The 23269-nt window shown below is 44.9% G+C and overlaps 1 protein-coding gene across 2 annotated transcripts in view; it reads left to right on the forward strand.

The window, feature by feature from the left end:
* Nucleotides 1-23269, forward strand: part of LOC147603294 (uncharacterized) — a 78460-nt gene that overhangs the window by 40985 nt on the left and 14206 nt on the right. For both annotated transcript variants that reach the window (XM_086796798.1, XM_086796797.1), the window contains 4 exons: nt 16902-17058; nt 17186-17271; nt 17590-17680; nt 17779-17898. In XM_086796798.1, coding sequence (XP_086652924.1) covers nt 16902-17058; nt 17186-17271; nt 17590-17680; nt 17779-17898 — 454 coding nt within the window. The remainder of the gene's footprint in view (nt 1-16901; nt 17059-17185; nt 17272-17589; nt 17681-17778; nt 17899-23269) is intronic.

Consider the following 23269-nt stretch of genomic DNA (forward strand, 5'->3'; position numbering starts at 1 on the left):
ATTCATTAGCTTTGGCTCAAAACCAAGTTTAGACATGATTTGAGAAACATAATCCCACTGTACCGTATCAAATACCTTTGCCACATCCACCTGCATGACCAAGACATCTTGAGAAGAATATTTTGCATATTCCATTGCGATGAGAGTATTGGAGATATTATCATGTATATGCCTTCTTGGAACAAAACCATATTGCCTGGGATGAAGTCCATCATGAAGGATATCCTTTATCCGATGTACCAACATTTTAGCAATAAGTTTATATATAACAGGCATCAAAGTGATAGGCCTCCAGTCATCCATTGTCTCACATAGAGGTTTTTTGGGCACAAGCTTAACCAGACCATGCTTCCAAGCCGAGGGAAGATGTTGATGCTGCCAGGCTACATTAATGAGCTTCAAGATTGGACCCTTCAATTCAGCCCAGAAGGCTACAAAAAATTCAACCGTCAAACCATCCTAGCCAGGGGATTTATGTTTACCCAAATGCTTGAGGGCTTCATCCAATTCAATATCTGAAAAAGACATTTCCAGCATTGAAGCTTTTTGCAAAGAAACAATAGGAGAAACAAGCTCAATAAATCTTCTCCGAGCCAATGCAACCTGAGGTGTAGAAGAAGATGGTTGAGAAAAAAGAAGCTGAAAATGATCCAGACATTGTTTTTCTAGCTGAGATAAAGTCTGGGTCCAAAGACCATCGGGTTTCCTGACTCTCATGATAGATTGACTTTGTCTATACGCATGTAAATTTCGAAAGAAAGATTTCGAGGAACAACCCTTATCTAGCATAGGTTTAACTCTAGCCCTTGTCTGCCATTTGGAGAGCTTGCGTTTATCATTAGCATCTATTATGGAAGAGGCACAAGACAATGAATTCTGCTCAGAAGCAAAAAGAGACCTTTGATGGCTAATTTGTACCAAGGACTGCTTATATGATTTTGCCCACTGGATATGCTGTCTGGTTTCTGCCATGTACCATCTTCCATATTCCTTAATGACATTTTGAATACGATGTACAAAAGAGTTCCAAGCAAAATCCAGATCCTCCTGAGCATGGGATAACAATGGCTTGCAAGCCAATCTGATCATTTGCTGGAATTTTTCATGAGAAAGATATAATTGATTGACCTGCAAGTGTTTGACTAAAGAAGGCTGCATATCATCCAGAGGCATACCAAATGAAAGGTTGAGCCAAAGAGGAGTGTGATCAGATAGTTGTTGAGAATAATCAGTCCACATTTGACATGTATAATCATCATATTGTTGAGCATGAATAAGATACCATCTATCAAGCCTGGCCCAATATTCTGTAAAAGCATTATGATGATATGTAAATCCCAAAACTGAAGGGTGAGTTGCTGTCCATAAATCTGCAGTATGAAGTGATGAAGTCATATGTTCCCATTGCTGGATTTCAGAGGGTAGCATATGGGACTTATGTGTGGTATTGTCCCTCCAGTGAGGAGAATTATTGAAGTCACCACAAAGTAGAGCATTTGAGGACCAAGGATGTTGCTTTATGGAGTCCCACATTTGAGCTCTGGAAGCTGAAATTTGAGAGGCATACAAGGAGCCTATTTCAAATATCTCTCCATTGATCATACATTGGATAATCATCCATCGGCCACAAAGATCATTATATGCTACGCAGGGCTGCAGATCATGTCTGGCTAAAATGCACAACCCAGAGAATTGTTCAGATCCTGCATAAAATATATCATATCCTGAAAAGAACCCATGCTGGCCAGCAAAAGAATGCTGATTATGCTCTTGCAGACACACAACATCTGGATGAGTATTATTTATATAATGCCATAGGAGCCTCCATTTATGCTGATTACAGAGGCCCTGTATGTTATAAGAAATACATTTAAGAGAAGCACGCATGAAAATATTTACAAGAGATGAGCAGTCCTCAAAGAGAAAGGGAGGCATCAGGCCTCTGCCATTGCCACAGGGTCTTGCTAACCCTCAGATTCCAATTCCCTGACTAGATCATCTTCTTCACAAAGTGGAATACCCTTCTTGACTGCATTGACCCATGCCTTTGAGATGGGGCTGTCCGAAGAGGTAGAAGGTTGACCAGGAGATGGAGCAAAAGCATCCCAATTACGAGATTGGAGAGGTCTTTGTTTGAGAGGCACCGTCTTCTTTGCATTCTGCCAACCCTCGTGAGAAGATGAATTATTTTCCACTAGCTTGCTTTTTCCTTTATCCTTGTTTTGAGCTGAATTGGCTTGGCTCCCTGTATGAACTGAAGGCTTTGCTCCTTTAGCTTCAGTCTTTTCCACATATGTCTTCTGACCTCCTTTATTAGATGGCGGAGGAATGGCAGCTGGAGGAGGCAGATGAAGGATAGAGGGACACTCAGAAGCTAGGTTCCCGAACTTGTGACAAGAGAAACAAGCTCCAGCAAAAATGCCCCATTTCAAAGTGAAATATTTCTTTCCCAAATTAACACCCTCAATCTCGACTGCAATAGCAGAGGGGGTTGGTCTATCAGTGTCCCATAAGATGCAAAAACGATTTTTATTACCTGTGGGACGAGGGGGACAGATCACTTGTCCCAATGTCATCGCTAAGCCTGGAAGCTCTGTTCTCATGTAATCTGGAAAATCAACGACTTCAACCCATACAGGGCAGTGATGTTTGATGAGATTCTGATAGTCCTTATTAGGAGACCAAGGCATGATGTGCACCATTTGACGACCAAAAAATAAAGGGGACATTTCCAGCATCTTTTGTTTTGTCAATGCATCCAAGAGATGAACTTCATAAAATCCTCGGGAGGCAAAATAGACTCCTTCTACATAGCATCCACCTAGGAGAGAATTCACCCATTGTCCCACATCATTAGCCGAGGGTATTTTGCCTGGAAAAAAGATGATGACTGCAGTTTGAGAGAGCTTCTTCAGAGGATGCACAAGAGAAGGCAACTTCATCTTGTAAGTAAGTTCCGGAGCAGGTAGTATCCATTCTCTTCTACTTTGTTGAAAATCCTCATTCAACATGTCAAACACATAGGAAGCATCTTCAGATGAAGAAGCTATGGGGGGCAGAGTTTCCCTTGATTGTCTTTTAGGTTCTGGAGAAAGAGCTCTCTTGACATAATACTTGCTTGTTTCTGCCATCGAGACTAGTCGAATCAGCAGGAATAGACAGATCAGAAAAAAGGGGGGACAACGCTATTTCGCCAAGGCAATGAATTGTGATAGTAAAGCCAGAAACTTGTTACAGAAGGCTTGCAGGAATACTACCTTACACAGAAGGGAAAACAGAGACCTGTAGCGAGGCGCACACACTCACACACACACCCACACCCACACACACACACAGGTCGCGGAAGAGAGGAAGAGGAGCAGATTGACGATATGCGCGCACACACTAGCTTGCACACACACACACACACACACAACCTCAAGCACAGAGAAACGTGAGAGTGCTGGAAAAGATGTACTCAATAATGATATGAAATGAAAGTACAAGTGAGTACTAAAAGGCCTAGGGCAAAGTGCCCAACATACATAAGTGTGTTCACACGGGGATAAAAACCTGTGTCTAGTCACAGGGAAAAAGTGCCCGTGAGTAAGCTGGGTTCACACCTGAACTAGCCGGGAGTGGACATGACCAACATTTTCAGCATTCAGCCATCAGTAAACCTTGTGTTTTCTTCATACAAACAGTTTTCAGCATTCATCTCTTCATCATTTTGCTATAGCCAATTGGTGAAGGTAAAACTCAGCATTCATATTCATTTACAGCATTCATACATAGCCTAGAACAGTCCCAAACAGCCCCTATCTCAGCCTCAGATTTACAGCCTTCCCTCATTCCATTGGGAAGAGTGCATAGGCTCAAGATTGGACATCATTGGTGATTCTACAGCCGTGTACAGTTCAGCCCGACTCTTGGTCTTCAGAGATCTTGCGTTTGGCTTATCGTCAGTCCACCGTCAGTCTCTTCAAAGTAATAAAGCAAATACTATTCCGGTAACGGGATAGGGGGCCCTTCAGTGGGTAATTCGGGACCCCATAAAGAAAGTTTCTTCAGGAGAAATCCTGCTCTGATACCACTATAAGCCCAGCGGGGTGTGCAGTGATGACAGACTCAAACATGTGTCCAAGAGAAAAACATATAGAGAGAGAGGGGGGAGAGAGAAGGGAGTAAGGATCTTGCACAATACACCACACTGAACGGGGAACAGGCCCCGCCCCCTTTCAAGAATTTATTTAGGAACAATCCAGGGCATGTTGGTCAGGATCAATACAATCAATGAATACAAAACAAACAGATATGCCGATGTAGGATATCCAAGTCGATGTCAATGTCGAGGCACGAGATTCCTGATGACGAGCACACCACGGGGATGACCCACAAGTATCCCTTACCGAGCTAGTACCAAATCCAATGAATCCAAGTCCAAGTCCAAGTCCAGATCCATGTCCAAGCTATATGTCTAAGTTCCATGTTCATGTCCAAGTTCCATGCCCAAGCTCTATGTCCAAGCTCTATGTCCAAGTTCATATCCAAGTTCAAATCCAAGTTCAAGTAGTCCAAGTTCCCATGAATAATCTCCACAACTCCTACAACCTTGCTGATGAAGAAAACCATGGAAAAGCTTTTTCTAGCAAGAACATTGATATTAAACTTGGTTTAATGGTTTTTGGGCGATAAAAACCTCCAAAAAGCAGTTTTTAGGGTTTTTTGAGCAATTTCAAGGTTTCTGAATTTTTCTGTCCGTACATGTCCGTACAGTTGCACGTGTCCATATCGCCCATGCCTATGTCCATACAAGTCTAGGGCTGATCGTACATTTGAAAAGCAAGTTGGAGAAGGTGTTGATGGCGAGCACTCCACGATCTCCTTCATGATGCTACAAGGGAGGTTCAAGCCTTTTTATACTTGGGAAAGCCTTGCTTTTTGCCAAAAAGTTATGCTTTTGCTTTGCTTTTGCCTTTTACTTTGCTTTTGGTCTTTTTAATAGTAAAATATTACTTAACTTTAGTCAAAAGTTCTTGTTTGTTTGTTTCCGCCTCCTTACCTGTCTCTTCCCCTTGGTTCCGATTGCTCCTCATCTGGGTTCAAGTCGGCCTTTTTCTTCGATTAGCATCATGGCTAATCATTCTCCCTTGGCTGGGCGAAGCAGTCCTCTTCGCCAAAATCGAGAAAGACCCCAAAACGACCCTCATTGCCAGAATCTTTGGATCTCACCCTTCCCGTCTCCAGGCTCGGGATTGGGTCCTGGGGGCTCTGCCTTCCGACCTCGCTCCACACTTTCGAGATGTCAGGTTGCTTGGAAGAGGTTTCTTCCAAGTGGATTTTGTTGGGGTAAAGGCATTATGCCCACCCTTATAGTGTGTACAAGCCCATAAGTTATAGTACATAGTACACTTAGTACATTAAAAGTACTAAGTGCACTATGTGTACTAGTGCAATATACATGTGTGATAGGGGAGTCACACACTCAATGCTTGAGTTGACTTATCCCCACAACTCTCTCTCTCTCTCTCTCTCCCTTCTTCTCTGTGTATGTCTTCCACATGAAACCCTAACTCTTAATCTCCCATTCAACTGGTATCAGAGCTATCTTGATCCTCTCCCTCTTCCCCTCTACGGCTGCACCCAGCTCTTCACACAATCCCTCTTTCAACTGGTGCCTGTGAGCAAGGTCGATACAAGGTCGAGAGAAGTCGACGGCTGGAAGGGGAGGCAGGTGAGCGAGGAGTTTTACGCGTAGCTGGAGGAGTCGGGCAAGAGTTTAGCGGCGGCTCGTGCGCTTGCATAAACGCGTTGGGCGTTACGGCTGGCTACTGGGCGGATAAACGCATGCAGGCTGGCGGGCGGCGCTCACCTCATCGCGTGTAGCGTTGGCCCTGGGCAATTTCGCTTCGCTCCTCGTCACCTTCTCCAAGGCGTAACAGAAGCGCCCGACCCTTGTCATCATAGCTCCTCTCTGCTGGTGTCATCTTTTGCTGCTCCGAAGTACGGCTGGACTGTACCAAGCAGGTGGAAGTAGCTTTACATAAATGCTTGCAATACGGAGGCTCTTCACATATGCGTGACTTTCTTAAAAAATGCAAAACATTAAACTCATGTATGCGAACTGTACACACATGTCCCATTTTGCAAGCTATTGTAAGTATGCCTTAATCGCTTGAGTGGTTGCACTTAGGGGATATTCACATTGGTACACGGAAACCCAAAATAGAAACACACACACACACACACACACATCTCCCATTTTTTAGCTCCTGTTATTGGTAAGTTGGACTCTGATAATTAGCTTAGTGGCCGCGTTTTTTTTGGGGTCTCTTCACGTTGGAAGAAAACCCCAAAATAGTAATGGAGTATTAATTCAAGGCATGCAAAATTTGCATTCTCGTGTGGGGTGCATGCAAAGTATGCATGCTCGTGTTGGGTACATGCAAAGGCCACCTGCATGTGTTAAACACTCTAGCTATGGCATTTTGTGGTTATGGATCTAAGCCGCCTACCGATGTCAGGCACTTTGTTTACAAAATGATTGGCTATGGCATTTTGTGGGTTATATCTTTGATCGTGAAGTCGGTGCCAGCAGAAGCAAGGTACTTTCATGGACAATGAAGGGCAGCTGCTTCACTCCACCTATAAATTGGGCTGTGCGCAGGTGAGTGTACACACACTCACTTAGCCCATATCGTCTGGTGATTTTCTAGCTATGTCTATTGTGCCAACAACACCCGGGACGCTTTTGATTCACTAGTGTCTAATAGCGAATCCTAGGGCTTTCATAATATTATGTTTGTGCATATTTTGAGAATCTCTTGGCTCTGCACAAGCCGCAGACTGATATGAGATCTATATATGAATATTGTACCTATGAAAATCCCATCTTGGATTTTGCATGTGTCTTATCTGAACATTAATCACCTAGTTTTTGCTATTGGTGCATGAAGATGAGGGCATCGGTCTCGAGGGCCCATAATGTACCCAAGAGTGCTACCAGCATCTATCTTGAGAAAGTTGCTTTTTTTAACCCATACATGATGCCCCTCACATTCTACATTACCACATTGAGTCTTGATTAGGCCAACTGTATACTGCTAATGTTGTCACAGAAAATGACAACTTGTCTATCCTCAACCAAGCTACCTCACATGCTGCCATAGCAGCTCCTCTGTTCTCGGCCTCTGTACTCGATAGAGCAACCGTAGGCTGCTTCTTGCTGCTCCAAGTCACAGCAGCACTCCCCAAAGAGAATATGAATCCACTGGTAGATCTTCTATCTGAGATACTACCAGCCCAATCAGTATCTGTGTACACATGTACACATATCTCTGTCCCAGTCTCATAGAATAGTCCACAATGCAAAGTAGACCTCACATACCTCAGTATGTGTCTCACTGCATCCAAATGCGGTTTCCGTGGAACCTGCATAAACTGACTCACCAATCCAACAGCATAGCTCAAATCTGGTCTGGTGATCGTCATGTAGATCAAGCTTCCTACTATGCGTCTATACATAGTAGGATCCTCCAAGATCTCTCTTGAATCTGCACTCAACTTGCCATTCTGATCCAATGGCACTGAGATAGACTTACAGCCTGTCATACCATACTTGGACAACATGTCCAAGCCATACTGTCTCTGCAGTAATCCAATACCATGTGGTGACCTAATCACCTCAATGCCCAAGAAATATCTGAGCTCTCCCAGATCCTTCATCTCGAACTTCTGTCTAAGCAAGATCTTTACATCAAAGATCTTTGCATCATGGTCCCCCGTAATGATCAAGTCATCTACATAGATGACAACAAGCACAACCCCTCTATCACCATGTCTCACATACAGCGAGAAATCTGCATTGGCTACATGAAAGCCAATAGTGACAAGATATTCAGAAATCTTGTCAGACCATGCTCTTGGTGCTTGTTTTAAGCCATACAAGGCTTTCTTCAACCTGCAAACATGCTCGAGGTGACCCACATCCTCATAACCAGGTGGCTGCAACATATACACCTCTTCTTGCAAATCCCCATGCAAGAATGCATTCTTTACATCCATCTGATGTAAAGACCATTGCTTTGACGCAGCCACTGCTATCACAACTCTCACTGTTGCCATCTTGGCAACCGGGCTGAAAGTTTTCTCATAATCAATGCCATATGTCTGCGCATATCCTTTGGCTACCAATCTAGCCTTGTACTTGTTTATGCTTCCATCACTGTTATGTTTTACTTTGTACACCCACTTGCATCCAATGGCTTTCTTGCCTTCAGGCAATTGCACTAAATCCCAAGTCTCATTTCCATATAGTGCTTTCATCTCCTCATCCATAGCTTTCTCCCAACACACATTTCCAACAGCCTCATCAATGCATGTGGGCTCAACAACCTGCACAACCTTTGCCATATATGCATAGTGATGTGCCACATAACCATCATAGGTAAATCTCTGCACAGGATTTTTCACTCTCCCAGATCTTCGCAGCTTTGCATTCATGGCTTCCATAGCCTTCTTTACACCAGGTGTTCTCATAGCTGGGATCCCAAGCTCCTCATCAAGGCTCATATCTGAGCCACTAGACTCTCCATCAACATCAGAATGCCCTGCAGAAATGTCAGGCATACCAAGGGGCTCAACCACTTTCTCTTTTCCTTTACGTGATGTACTAATCACATTTGCAGGACTGGTATTATGACGCAGCCTGCCACTCCATGGTCTATCAACAGACCCACTAGATGAGGACTCTCCTGGTCCACTCAAAGACTGTGATTGCTGACCTGCATTCTGTGCAACCACACTTCCACTCACATCAGCCCCAACAGCTTCTTTTTCAACAGCATACCAGCTGCTCATCTCATCAAAGACAACATCCCTGCTTACCCTCAACTCACGTGTAGCAGGGTTATAACACCGGTATCCCTTTTGCTCAAAGGAGTATCCAATAAACACACATTTTTTAGCTTTTGGATCCAGCTTAGTTGTCAGCTCATCTGGCACATGCACATATGCAATGCATCCAAAGACTTTCAGATGAGACAAATCTGGTTTTCTGCCAGTAAACCTCTCCTCTGGAGTTACATCATGTATGGCTGCAGTTGGAGTCCTGTTCATGATGTATACTGCTGTAGAAACAGCCTCAGTCCAATAGCTATGCGGCATATTCTTCTCTTCCATCAATGCTCGCGCAATCTCAGCAATGTGCCTGTTTTTTCGCTCAGCAACTCCATTTTGTTGCAGAGTGTATCTGCATGTAAACTGTCTCCGAATACCATTCTTCTTAAAAAATTTCAGAGAACTCATTGGAGAAGTACTCTCCCCCTCCATCTGACCTTAGGCACTTTACATATTTCCTTGTTTGCTTTTCAACCAAAACTTTGAAATTCTGAAAGTGAGTGAACACCTCACTCTTCTCCTTCATGAAATATACCCACACTTTCCTTGTGTGGTCATCGATGAATGTCACATAGTATCTGCAGCCTCCCATAGACATGGTCTTCGTAGGATCCCATACATCTGAATGCACAACATCTAGTGCATTTCTGCTCACATATCTGTTACGTGGAAACACATGCTTTGTTTGCTTCCCAAATTGGCATGCTTCACATACTCTCTGCATACCTTCCACTTTAAATTTTGGCAGCCCTGTCACAATTCCTTTAGTCTGCATAGACTTCATTCTCTGCACATTCACATGTCCAATTCTTTTATGCCAAATGTCTGTGTCTGCAACAATCCCTGAACCATTTGCAAACATCGCAGCACTCATTTCAGGCATGTCTACATTCAACGTAAACATTCTGCCCACTCTGTTGCCTTTTGCAACCAACCTGCACTTGTCTTTAAAGTCTTCAACATAACAACCATCAGGATTAAACCGAACCTGCAAACCCTGCTCAATCATCTGGCCAACTGAAACCAGATTCTTTGTTATGTTCGGTACATGAAGTACATCTGCAAGGTACTTCACTTTGCCATCCTGCATAGACAATGGCACATCTCCAACATGGGCAATTGGATGAGCAGTGTCATCCCCTGTTTCCACAAAACCTGGTCTTTCCGGATTTTTCATCTCCTTGAACCACTCCCCATGACTTGTCATGTGGTTCGAAGCACCTGAATCTACATTCCATACATCATCTTTTTGTGCTGCGTCAACATTTTCAGACATGGCATTCACGACATGCTGCATAACAAACCACCTTTCATTATCCTCATTATTTCTGCTTGAGGATGCATAGTTGTTTTGCTGCACTTTCCCATTTTGCATGTCAGCCTGCTTCTTATAGCATTCTGCCTGTACATGTTCAGGCTTACCACAATAATAGCATTCACGTGCATCATTATATTGCCTTTGCCAATTTCCACGGCCTCTTTGACTCCCCCTGCCTCTGAATTTGCCTCTTCCACCTGCGTGTTGTTGTTGTTGTTGTTGTTGATTCTGGGACTGTTGTTGTTGCTGCTAGTGTCCATAATTCTGATTACCTGTTCGGCCACCTCCTTGACCGCGTCCACGGTCTCCTCTACCTCGTCCTCTTCCTGAACTTGTGTAGAAGGCCTGTTGCTCTGAACTGTTTTTGTTTTGTGAAGACTGTTGGTCTTCACCCAAGCTCTTCTCTTCTATAATCAGCATAGACACTAAATCTGTAAAGTTGGGAATGTTTTCCCGAGTCTGAATAGACGTCTTGAACGCCTTGTATTGTGGCCCGAGACCACGTAGACAGACCTCCACCTTATCATCATCATCTACTGACACACCAATAGATGCAAGGGATTCCACAATACCCTTTATCTTCAACGCATAGTCATTCACAGACATGCTCTTTTTCTCCACAGTATGAAGTTCATTCTTTAACTGTATCTTGCGTGCCTTGGTATTTGTTTCATAAAGCTTTACCAAGGTGTCCCACGCCTCCTTGGGGGACTTGGCATTCTGAATGTGCCCAATCATGGTGTCCTGTATACTAATGGATAGCCAATACATAACCTTCCTGGCTCCTTGGTTCCAGTCTTTAAACTCTTTCACATCTGCAGCAGTCGGATTTATATCCGGTATCTCCGGTGCCTCTTCATGCTCACCTTCTATGTAGTCCCAATAGCCCTTTCCCATTAGGAAATTCGTCAACCTGAACCTCCAAGCATGGAAGTTATTCTTATCAAGCTTCTCAGCCACAATCTGGGTTATCCCATCATTTGACATTTTGCCAAACACACAATTTTACCAGAAACAGCACTCTGGTTTGTCCTGCACAAACTGCTGTATTTTCTGCAGCGGTACTGTAGTACTCTCAAATGTCACAACCAGTGACCTCAATGTGCATACATACACCCAATGGCAACTGTAGATCTCTTTGCAGCACCCACAGTGTCTGCACAGTCAATCTGTCTTCCTGCAGTTCTTAAAACAGAGTTCTGCAGAGAATCGATGACTTACCCGCAGTGCTCGAAATCGCCTGCTTTCTGAAAAAACGCAGGTCAGAAAATTTTTGTCCGATAGGACAGTATAGTTGCCCTATAGCTTTACTCCCGCGAAGAAAGCTCCTCAATCAGAGATCGTTGTCGGTGCCTCCCGTAGAGCTCCCGACAAGGGTGTAGTCACCAACACAAATAGGGAAGAGTAGTTGCAGCTCTTACCCTCGTACCGCTTCCTGTGGTTCTCTTGCTTGCAGCTCAGCACGAACCAGGCTCTGATACCATGAAAAGATGCAGGGGGGAAGAGAGCTTGAGCTCTTGCAAGCGCACACACACACACTCACAAAACCCTAATAGAGAACACACAAGGTGAGAGGCTGAAATCTTCTTCTTCTTCACTCAACACTCAACACACCATATACAAAGATAAGAGTACTCACAATATGAAAGGTACTCAACCAATACATACACGGGTTCTCTATAGTGTGAACCCAACTAAAATGAGCTGGCGCTATAACTATGCCAGTCTGTAGAATGGCTGTCACACAGCCTGTCATCCCACTGGCCGCATATCACCCAAGATCTCACCAACCATGCCAGTGGTGTAAGTGTGGGGCCTATCCCCCAAGCGGGTCATCAGTGTCCACCGCCTCACTAGACAAGCTCGATATCTCAACAGGGACAAGAGTGACATCAAGCAATGGAGGCCCATCACTCTCCCTGGATCTGCATATAAGATCTTAGCTAAAGCCTTGAGTATAAGGTTGCAGCTGATTCTCCAAAGGACTATCCATCATACATAGAATGGGTTCCTCCAAGGAAGGAGTATATTCGATAACATCTTTTCTTTCTAGGAAGCTGTCGAGTGGGCAAAGTCTAGTCAGCAGCCTCTTGCCATTCTTTTGCTTGATTTTGAAAAAGCTTATGAGACAGAGTGGAGTGGGATTTTTTGGAGGGCACTATGGCACACATAGGGTTTTCCCAAAACTGGATCAGAGCGGTGTCCTACCTATACAGGGAGGCTCATAGTAATGATTTAGCTTGTGGGAGGCGGGAGGAAGCTAACCGGCAGCCCATTCAGCTATGCATATTCTTGGGGCTGGCAGGGAGACCCTATGCCCCACAGTGCTGGCGTGGAAGAGGCTTTAGAGCCTCACCGAGGTGCAGAGATTGGATTTCACGTAGCATTTGAGAGGCTCTAGCCGGAGGATTACACAGGTTGATGCAGCCATTCCCAACCACTGGATTACTAGATCTTTTTTGGAAGGTCGTTATCATTCTTGGTATGGGATTTTTTTTGGGACAGGTGTTCTTCTTCAGGTTATGGGTCTCTCCTTGCCTAGGGAGGATGATGTATCGGTCTTTTTTTCTGTACAGGATGGATGGCAGCTGGAGAGATGTGATGTGCAGGACCTTATTGAGGGCCCCCAGATTCGTCCAGTTAGGGTTGTTGGCAGGTTAGGGAAGCACATCTTTGTTGACTCCACCCCCCCAGGGATGATCCGAGAGTGTTAGCCTTTGGTTGTATGGTGGCTACCCTATCAGACATTTGCATTGGGACCCCGGTGAGTGGGAGTGGAAGGATGCTTGTAACCCTTTGAAAAGCATGCCTTTTTTCAGTTATATGGTGCGGAATGCCAGACATCTTATCTTGGGACACATTCAGAGTGTCCCTACTCTTAGATCCCATTGGGAGTCTTACAACATTTCGATTGACATTCAGAGGGTATTTTGGCGGAGATTGTGGCATTCTTATAGGAAGCCACAGATTTCCTCCTTTATCTAGGTTTCCCTTCATGGTGGTCTGGCCACCAATCAGTGGAGGTTTGTTACTGGTGCTTGCCCAGCATGCCCTAGATGTGGAGGAGTTTCGGAGTCAGTTTACCATTGTTTATGGGAATGCAGGGAAGCACAGAGGGTTTGGTCTACAATTGCACACCTCTTTGGTAGGATTAAGAGGGATGCTATCATTTCTTTTGGTTCTATCATTTGGTTGACACAGTCTGGGCCTCAGCTGAGATTCAAGGGGACTGACAGGAGCTTGGCCATTATGGTTAGGCAAGGAGTTGCACGGTAGTGTTGTCTTCAGGATTTGCCACTTTCACACTTTGTCTCCCTGGCACAGAGGTTAGACAGCTCCTGGGAGATTATTGCTAGCATCTCAGCCTGGAATATCTGGAAGGCTAGATGCACTGAGGCCATTGAGGGTACTCCCGTTCTTGTTTCTCAGTGTCTTTGCAGGATTTGGAATGATATTATTCACACCATTATGGCTCCCTGGGCCAGAACCCAGGGATCTTCAAGGGCTGCGGAGAGGAAGCGCGGCCAGTTTATGAGAGGGACATTGGTATCTTTTTCACATCCTCTCATTCGGGACCCTATTGGCAGCACAGGGTTCCTGATTGGTTGAGATATCCACCTTGCTTGGTGTGAAATCTCCATTTTGTGAAAAAATTTCATACTTAATAGAAGTCTCCATTCTGGGAAAAGTTCTTGTTTTACTTTTTTAGCTTCAGGGCCTTGCCTTTTGGCCTTGGAGCTGCGTTTTGAAAAAGCGGCTTTTAGCTTTTTGGTCTGGCTCAGTCTCCTCTTTCCAATGGTGCCCTGGCTCGTGGTCAACCCTGCTTGACTTTTTGCTTTCTCCTCCTTTTTGACCAAGAATGGTGCTTTTTCGTAATCAAACCTTATGGACCTTGTCCCCATGTCTTCTTCCACGTGTCTAGTGTCCGGGCATGGGTTTCATCATGTGAAATAGAGCTAGGAGGGCCGAATAGTGGCACTGCTCCATGTGCGAGACTTGCACACCTGATCGAGACCATGTATGAGATTTGTACACTTGACCCTGGATGCTTAGAGTGGAGCAGCCAACATGCTTCAAGGAAAAGGGACAAGAGCATAAAGAATGTAAGCTGAAAAATTCTTTAAATGGTTTTCAATAGACATTGTGATCATGATATACATAGATGCTTTTTTAGGGGCCAAAATTCAAGAAGAGTAATGCTGATTCACGTCTTCATGTTATGCACTCAAAAGACAACATCATGATCATTGTTTGGTATGCTGATGATTCAATTCTCCATGGCAATGATCAACCCTGTATAAATGCTCTAAAAAATCAGCCCTATCTGAGACATTTAAGATAATTGATTTAGGGGGTTTTTGAAGTGTTGCAGATTCAAAATACGAATTTTCTTTACCAATCAAAGGATTGCTTGAGCTATTTAACATGCAAAACAGCAAGTCCATTTCTTCTCCAATGGAAAAGTGATGAAGTTGGAGCTTTCAGAACATGAGCCAGATACAGACAGCACTTTGTATTTACGTTTTTTCACTTGAAAATGGAGCCATTAACTGGAAAATTACAAAGCAGCCTATTGTGGTTCTATCTACTACAGAAGTAGATATATGGCTGCAAGTTTTGGTTTGTGAAGCAATTTGGCTTGGAAGACTTGTTGATGATCTCGCTCTTTATTTTCATTCATCTCCAGAGATTGGTTGTGATAAGATTATGCTTTTGCATTGGCCAAGCATCCAATTGATCATCAGAGGTCAAAGCATATTGATACCAAGAGAATTGAAGCAAGTTAAATATTGTCCTATTTTTAGAGTGGGATTTTTATGTTACACCAAGCACGTCCACGACCTTCAGTGAGCAATCTCACACACAATCAACAGAAAACCTGCCTCTTAACCTCCAAGGAGGGAGGGGAGGGGGGGGGGGGGGGGGGGGCGCGGTAGCATCGAGCTATAAAAAGGATTGTCAAGACCCTGGGGCATTTTGAGGATCCACAAGGATTGTCTCATGCCTGGACAGAGTGCCATCTTGAGGGAACAACCTCTCTACTAGACTCCGACAAAATAAATCAATAGCAAACCGGTGGTGGGACCCCCTTGCCGAAACTCTGTTTGCTCCCCAGATGCTGAACCAACTGGGGCAACGGGTGTCTAAAGCTCAGTCATCTGCCTCTCCACCGGCTCCAAGAAGCTCTGGAGAGATCACGAGAAGGTGACAAGCGGCCGAGTCTAGGCCAAGGCGGAGGGAGCCCGTTGAACCTCTCACTCCGTGTGACCTGAAAAAGAATTAGGATGAGGAGGGCGAGGCGGGAGGAGCCGGAGGAGGGGGGGGGGGGTTGTGGGAAACCTGCTGTTGGGACGCCTCCGAGCGAGTGGTCGAGGCAGAGGAGAAGGGGGGTGTGGGTCCGGGCCTTGCGTGGCCGTTGTAAGGGCTGGTAAGTCTGAATCTTGGGGCGGCTATGGGGAGGTCTCTGAAGATAACGCTCATAATGGTTCTCTGTCGGAACCGTTGCCGTAGGGTGAGTGCCCTTCTCGTTAAGAGTACCATGTTGTCATCGCGCTGGTGCTGGCATGGTTGGCGGTGGCCAGCTTGCTGTCAACCCTAGTCTTGCTCCACCGTTTGCCAACCCTGGTCCTGCTTTCATGCTAACTTGGCTACGTGCAAATCCTAAACGTCCAGATATAGACTTATAGTGGCTGTTGGGAACCCTAATACACATGCATAGAGCTAGCTGCAAATGCAAAAATGCAAACCCTAATTCAGTTGCAAATGCAAAAATGAAAACCCTAATTTGGTTGCAAATGCAAAAACGGAAACCCTAATTTATTGCATGCACATCTTGCAAAACACATTCCTGGATGACCTAACGCAAACATTAGGGAGGAAAACTTGATGCTACGATCTGATGTAGCATGGTTGCGGAATTTGATTAATGCTAAGTAATATTGAGATTAATGCTATTTAGCTCTGCAAATACACAATAGAGAGACCTAAACTAATGTATATTGCAGAAACATGAATATGTACAATGAGTTCATAGATCTACAAGATATGTTGTGCATAACCATGCATATCTAACATGCAATGTAAGTAGTGCTCTCCTCCAGTTGAGGGATGCTCAGAAGATTTCAAATCTGATGATCCACATGCCTTAGCTCTCGAGATTGTGAATGATGCCCTCTCTACTTGCTCTTATATAGTGGCTTAAGGGTTGGTTGGCTGTCAACTGGGCTAACTGTGCCAAATAAACATGACTAGATACAACGTATCCAAAAGTTGTCCACCCTAACTGATCCTTGGGTGTCCTGTTGTCTAGTATAAGGCTGCCCAAAATTGCAGTCCATCGCGACCCAAACACAGCCTCTGATCCTGCCCAAAAAGCGGGTCCTCCACTGGCAGGACATGCCCATGGGCACTGTTGAATGGGCATGCACATGACAGCTTCCCAGATCTTTGATACAATCTGCCCACAAGACTGTCATTGTACTCTTGGAGGGTTCACAACAAAACTGGAAACTCTCCGTAGACACATTACACTCACTTGTGGCATTATGGTCAGATGAGTAAATTTAGGAGGACAACCATGAAGCAAAGTCAAAGGAAACAAGTGATTAGCTTCCATTCTTGAATGTTGTGAGCTACAGCTGTGATTGATGCTTTGCTTTCAAAACATTTTGTAGGTGTCTGATGCCGTCAATGATTGAGTGTGCAGGTTTCAGGCAATATTACATGTGCGTACGGGTGACTCAACATTTAGTATTGTTGAGGCCAACCAGTTCAAGCATTTAAGTCATTTATCCCTCTGCTTCAGACAGGGAAATGATTCCACTATTAAAACTTACCTTGCTGGCAGGCTGGCAGAGTTTAAGGTGAATTGATTTCCCGCACGGATATTTTAAGTATGCAATTCACACACAGTAGTTGAATGTATGGCTCAATAATGGTATTAAATCTTAACTTACTTTAAGAAAGCAACTTGACTTTGGGTTTTTCCAGACTGCCAATACTGACATGCATGAGAAGCTTCGGAGGACACTGATGTCATTGGAAATGGCTCTTAGAGACAATGGGAACCTAAGTAGGTAATTGTCCACTGTAGCTCTGACTGTGTTCAGTTATTTTGGCTCCTTAGGTGCCCATAACATGCAAAGAATGTGTTCAAAAGCATGAAGTTCTACCTGTCTGTCCATTGAAAGTAGGTCATGCATTTGTGTGGTGGTACAGACTTGCAGGATTCTTTGATCTATTGACAGAATACTTGCAGGCTCTGTAGCCTTGAAAGATTTCCCATACTGCTGGTTCTTTTCATATTCTTGCTGATACTTACAATCTGAGATGCAGGCTTAAGTTATATTAGTCAAAAAGCCTCTAAGACATTGGCAGCCTGTTTTCCATTGCAGCGAACTCTCTGAGCTTAGAGAGAACAACTCTCAAATCATCAACCAACTGAAAACAGAACATGCTTCGGAGATGGCACGTGAGAAAGAGAAGGTGTGCTATTAGATGTGAATTCTCTAGAGTAGTTTGTGATTAAGTTTGGACTGTTTCTTGTTGACCTGTGGTAATGAAGTGAGTTTTGATGCTTTCAGGCTATTCAGGAATATACTGATGCTAAAGAAAAATTTGAGAAAGAGAGGGCAGATATAGAGAGTCACCTACGACAGAAGCATGAAGCACAAAACGACCGCCTTCTTGAACTTGACAAGCAGGTGGGAAAACTTGGTCCCACTTACTGTGTGCGAACTCTATCTGGTTTTACAAAGTTTTGATAAAAGTTTGCCACGGCTGTTTTTAACTGAGGGAGTATTCAGTGCCAACGAGAACAGCCTATGAAGTGAACAGGCATACCGAGAGTGGCCAGGTAGGCATTGGAATGGGAAATAAGATTGGGAAAGGAGGGGTTCCTTCAAGAAGGCATAAGGCTTTAAGCTCAAGGCTGCAAGGCTGCAAAGAGGATAGCATGGAGAAGGCTGCATAGAGGGACAGTATGAAGAAGCTTGCAAAGAGAGAAGAGAGGTTGCTCCTTGTCGTATGTGCCCCAAGGAGAAGTTTCTGAAGGGCAGAGAGATTGATGGTGAAGTAAATGCTCGTCTTCTTTGATTCTTGGTCCCTTCTATGGTTTTTTGAGCAAGTAATTGCTTGGGTAAGAAAGTAAGTGTAATGGTCTCTATAATTTATCATCGACATCATCCATGATGACATGATGTGAACTGACCTCAGAAACTGGCTTTTACTCTCAATGCTTAATGTTGAAAGTGATACTGAATCCTGGCTAAGCAAATCAATCACAACATCCTAAAAATTATATGTTGAGCCTAGTTAGCGTCAATAACTGGAAGCATTACGAACTACTTGCAGGCCTTACAAAGCAAGTGATCATCTTTGTCTCCTTCGATTTTGACAAAGCCAGTGGAGCAGTTGTGATGTAATGCATGGGCTTTGGAATACAGTCTAACACTTCAGATCAACTTTAATGCAATAGGATAGGCCTTTCCAGTGGCTCCATTCTTTTTTACAATGCCCTTACAACCCTACCTCAGAGCATTTGAGCAAGCTGCATGTAGTAGGGATTTGAAGGGCATTAGCACTCTAGATGGGACCAGCTATCAGGGCAAGCATTTGCATATGACACGATAGACTGTTTTTAGAAGTGAAGGCTGAAAAAACATACACATTTTTTTTGCAAAAAAGAGACTTCTATTAAGTAAGACAGAACAATACAAAATCACGGCAGAAATCCTCATCATAGAGTGTAGCCACAGCCAATCAGGGGTGCAGTGGGGAGTCAATAAGAAGATGATCCCGTGATCCCACTCTCTCGTGAAGATAGTGCGCTTTTCTTGAGCTGATATCAACGGCCCCTGTATATGAGCTCAAGTGGCCATAAGAGTATGGATGATATCTCCCCAAATAGTACAGATGCATTGGGTGTCATAAATCTGAATGACCTCAATCGCCTCTGTGCATCTGGCATTGCTGGTCAGTCTCAGAAGCTATGGAACATCTAGGACCCACATCAAAGATAGCTCTCCATTTATTAATAGGAAGTCCGCCACGTCAAAACAACATAAGAAATGGGATATTTGGTTCCTCCTATAAGAGTGTGCCAAAGTCCATGTGAAAATCTCTTCTGAATCAATGGAGCAACCCCAAAGCTTTTCCCAGTGTGGCCTCAGGGTAGGAATCCTCTGAAGTAGCAACAATCTGGCATTCCGTACAGTGTAGTTGAAGAAAGGCAAACTCTTGCATCGATCCACTAGCATCCCAATGAAGAAATTTGATGGGGCATCCACCATACAGCCAAAGGTGTCACATACACCGATGCACTGATGTGCTATGCGACACTATGGCTCATCACCAGTGCTACACTTGTACAGCAGTAGAAGCCTATAAGGATTTATTTTGTCCTATGCCGTGACCCCATTAAGAGCCCTAGACCAGGGACATGTCAAGCGTGAGCTACGTAGGTCACATCTGAAACCTAAGTTGACGGTATGTGTCACGTCCACTTGGAGAGAGCAGTTGCATGTAGGTCATCCTAGTGTAGTGGTCTATAACAAGCATATAGAAGCATTAGGTATCATAAGCATTAAGGATTTTAGGCTTAGCCTCAGGGCCCACCATAGGTGGGCTCCCATATGGGTTGCCCAAGAACCACAAGGGCGAGCCATGGGCCTTAGGCCCCGTTGGCCAACACGGGAGAGGCCCAGTCGGCCAACAGAAAAGGCCTGCAGCCACACGTGTATGAAAGCACTTGCATAAACAACATTTTCAGCCTGTCGTGGGCATAAGTCATCAGGCCGACAGCATAAAGGAGGCCGACTTCTTGTGTGTGCGCATATATAAGCCGCCCTCAGTGCCATTCATGGAATCATCCAACTTTTGCATAATTCAGCATTGAACACAGGTGTGTCTGAGTCCCGGGACTTGTGCATGCATATCTTTAACAGAGCACCCACCAACCTGCTACACTCCAAGGCAGCCAGAAGTCATCTTCAACAGTCAGCCATCAGTCCTGCATTCCCTCAACAAATCTGGGTGTGCATATTGGCTCCTGTTGGGACCCCATCTGGTGTCAACTCTCCATCTTCTATCTCTACAGCTCTATCTCCTTGTTCAAGAATTAAAGTGGATTGCTTCAACTCACTCAAACAAAAAGATATAAAGAAGGCCTTGCTGTGTTACACGATCGTACTGGTTGCATGTTACATTGGTATGAGAGCTTTTCGTTGTGACCCAACTTGGCTACGTAAAGTGAGAGCATCTCATGGATGGTAAAACTGAGGTCGGGAGAAACCACCCAGCCGTCTATCCTCAGTCCCATTCACGGAGTCATCTAACTGTTGCATAATTCAGCAGTGAACAAAGCAATTACCATGTGTGTTCAAGTCCTAGGACTTGTGCATGCATATCTTCAGTAGAGCACCACAAGTGGTCACTTCTGAGAAAGAACGCAGAACAGCAGAGCATCACGTGAGCGGAAGCATAGCACGCGGACAATATGTTCACAAAGGCTCTCTCACGAGAGAAGTTCGAAGCTTTTCGTGAAGCTTTGGGCTTATTGCCATTCGGGGATTGATTAATCACATGATCCCTATACATGTTCACATTATCACTACAGGGGGGGATTTGTAGCCATTTATATGATAGTGATGAAGTAGGCTAATAATGGGTCGGGCCACTTTTTCCCTCTTTAGGTTTTTTCCTAGCATATGTACATGCTGTTATGAGTGTGTGTAAGTAATTATCATGTCACTTCACTCATTCTTATCAAAATATTTTGAGTGTTGTGCTTCCATCTCTCTCCTTGCTTGCTACATCTATATGTGTGTTGCTACCTTGATCTCCACTCCAACATACACTTCCCCAAATGGCACATGGTTCTAGTTCCTCCACCACTCCATCCACCACGGGCATCCGTGCTCAACCAAACTTTGCAAGTACGATGGTAAGTGTGATCATTCTATAGTTATACAATTTATTCATCATTTTGTTGCATATTTTCCATTGCGAAGATTACATATACAAAAGACACTCCTCAAAGCAACAGGAGTTGACTATTGAAGAGCCAGATCGAGATGATCCCAAGCACTTAAGAGACTGGCTGCAAATCAGTCCTCAAATGCAGGGCTAAAGCCATGGGCCCACACCTCTGTGAAAATCCATCTCATATGCTCTCGGAAGAACGCCACACACAATTAACTTGTCCTAAAGGGCACGCCTGTGAATGGAGGGGCTAGGCCCCCTCTGCGTTGCGGCTAAACGATCACTCTCCATGCCACCTTGGCCTGGACAGGCCTCTCGTCATTGCCAACCCACAAAAAATTGCAGATCAAATTTTGAACCTGACTAGCACAAGCCTGGGAGAAGGCCCAGTAGGAGGTGATATACAACATTGTGGCGAGAAGAACCTAGTTTGCCACCATTACCCGGCTAGCTAAGGAAAGCCTAGTTGAACTCCAGTATAACAGCTTCTTCCGAATGCTCAGAAGATGAGGGGCTAGCTGTTGTTGCTCAGGGGAGATATCGGTGCCTACCTGGCATCCAAGTTAACGAGCTAGAGTGCCCCTTGAGATTCACTGAAAATCCTTAATTGGTTGCCAAGTCGGGGCGGGTGATGAGCCAACCCAAAATCCACATGACTTGTGTCAGTTGATCTGCGCTCCAGATGCACGACAGAAGATCTCTATTGCCTCGACGAATCTCCAGAGGTCCCCCTCGTATGCGGACAGATATGTTGTTGTGTCATTGGCGAACTCGGAATCAAGCAGCTCCTTCTGCATGCGGATGGGAAGACGCAGTCCCTAGAGCCTTGTCTCCTGAGCGGATAGAAAACTGCTCATGGCCTTGGTGACAAACAAAAAAAAGATAAGATGCTAGTATATAGCCTTGCCAGATTGACTGAGAAAGCGGAAATCTGTCACCGTCGGCACCATGAATGAGAACCAGACTGTGTGAAGCCGAGTAGAGTCCAGAAACACCTTGGATCCACTCTTCCGGAAACACCTTGAATCCACTCTTACGGAAATCCCATCCTACACATCGTCCCCTCTAGAAAGGCCTAGTCCACTGTTTCATAGGCTTTCTTGAAATCAAGAAAGAGAACAAGAAGAGCCTGCTGTTGCAACCTAGCTGAAGTGATCGCCTCTTAGAAAGTGAAGACGTTGTCTAGTATGCTCCGATCGTGAACGAAACCCGTCTATGTACCATGAATCAAGTCGGGGAGGAAGGGGTGCAGTCGCCGATTGATGGCCTTGGATAGAATTTTGTAGGCGGTCCCTAGGAGGGTGATGGGTCTCCACTACCAAATCTCCAATCTGTCACCACCCTCCTTGGGAATCAAATGGATCAATCCCTCTAATAGCCTCTCCGGCATGGCTCCCGTAATCATAATTTCATTAAAGGCAGCTATGAGGCCACTGTGTATGAGATCCCAGTGTTGGAGAAATAAGGAGACTGGAAGCCCGTCCTCTCTCGGGCATCTTTGTCCCTAGGTAGTGCCGCCATAGCCTCTGCCAGCTCCTCTACAGTGAAGGGAGCCAACAAGAAAGTCCAAAGAGTAGGAGAAACCACCTCTCGTATGCTGCCAAACCCGTTCATGCACATCCAACACCTGTGACGATTGGTGGGGGGGGTAACAATGGATCCATCATAGCCTCGCAACCTACGGATATACCATCGCTTTGCCAATGTGGATCGCGCCTATGTCCAAAAAGAGGCTTTGGCATGGTATCCGTACTCCACCCTCTGCTCGTTTATGGATCTGAGCTCTATATGGGCGGCAGCCAATTGACCCTGAATCCACGGGCTATCTGGTGCACTCTCTTGAAGTTGCTGTAAGGAAGCTAGGCTCTGGCGAATGCTCCTCTCCTGCTCTCGGAAGCCAACCAATCTGCTCTGTGCTGCCTCGTGTAATAAATTACCAATCTCTCCAAGGCCTGCATCCAAGGTGCCTATGATCTCAAGTGGAAATCCAGCCTCTCCCAAATCTCCTCTATCCTACTGCATATCTCAGAGTACTCAATGAGGCTATCACGGATCCGGGTGCTCAAATGTCCATCCTACCTCCCAAGGGTCCTC

Source organism: Cibotium barometz, chromosome 64 (assembly GCF_041138505.1).
Source record: "Cibotium barometz isolate CiBa-2024 chromosome 64, ASM4113850v1, whole genome shotgun sequence".
Taxonomy (NCBI): Eukaryota; Viridiplantae; Streptophyta; class Polypodiopsida; order Cyatheales; family Cibotiaceae; genus Cibotium; species Cibotium barometz.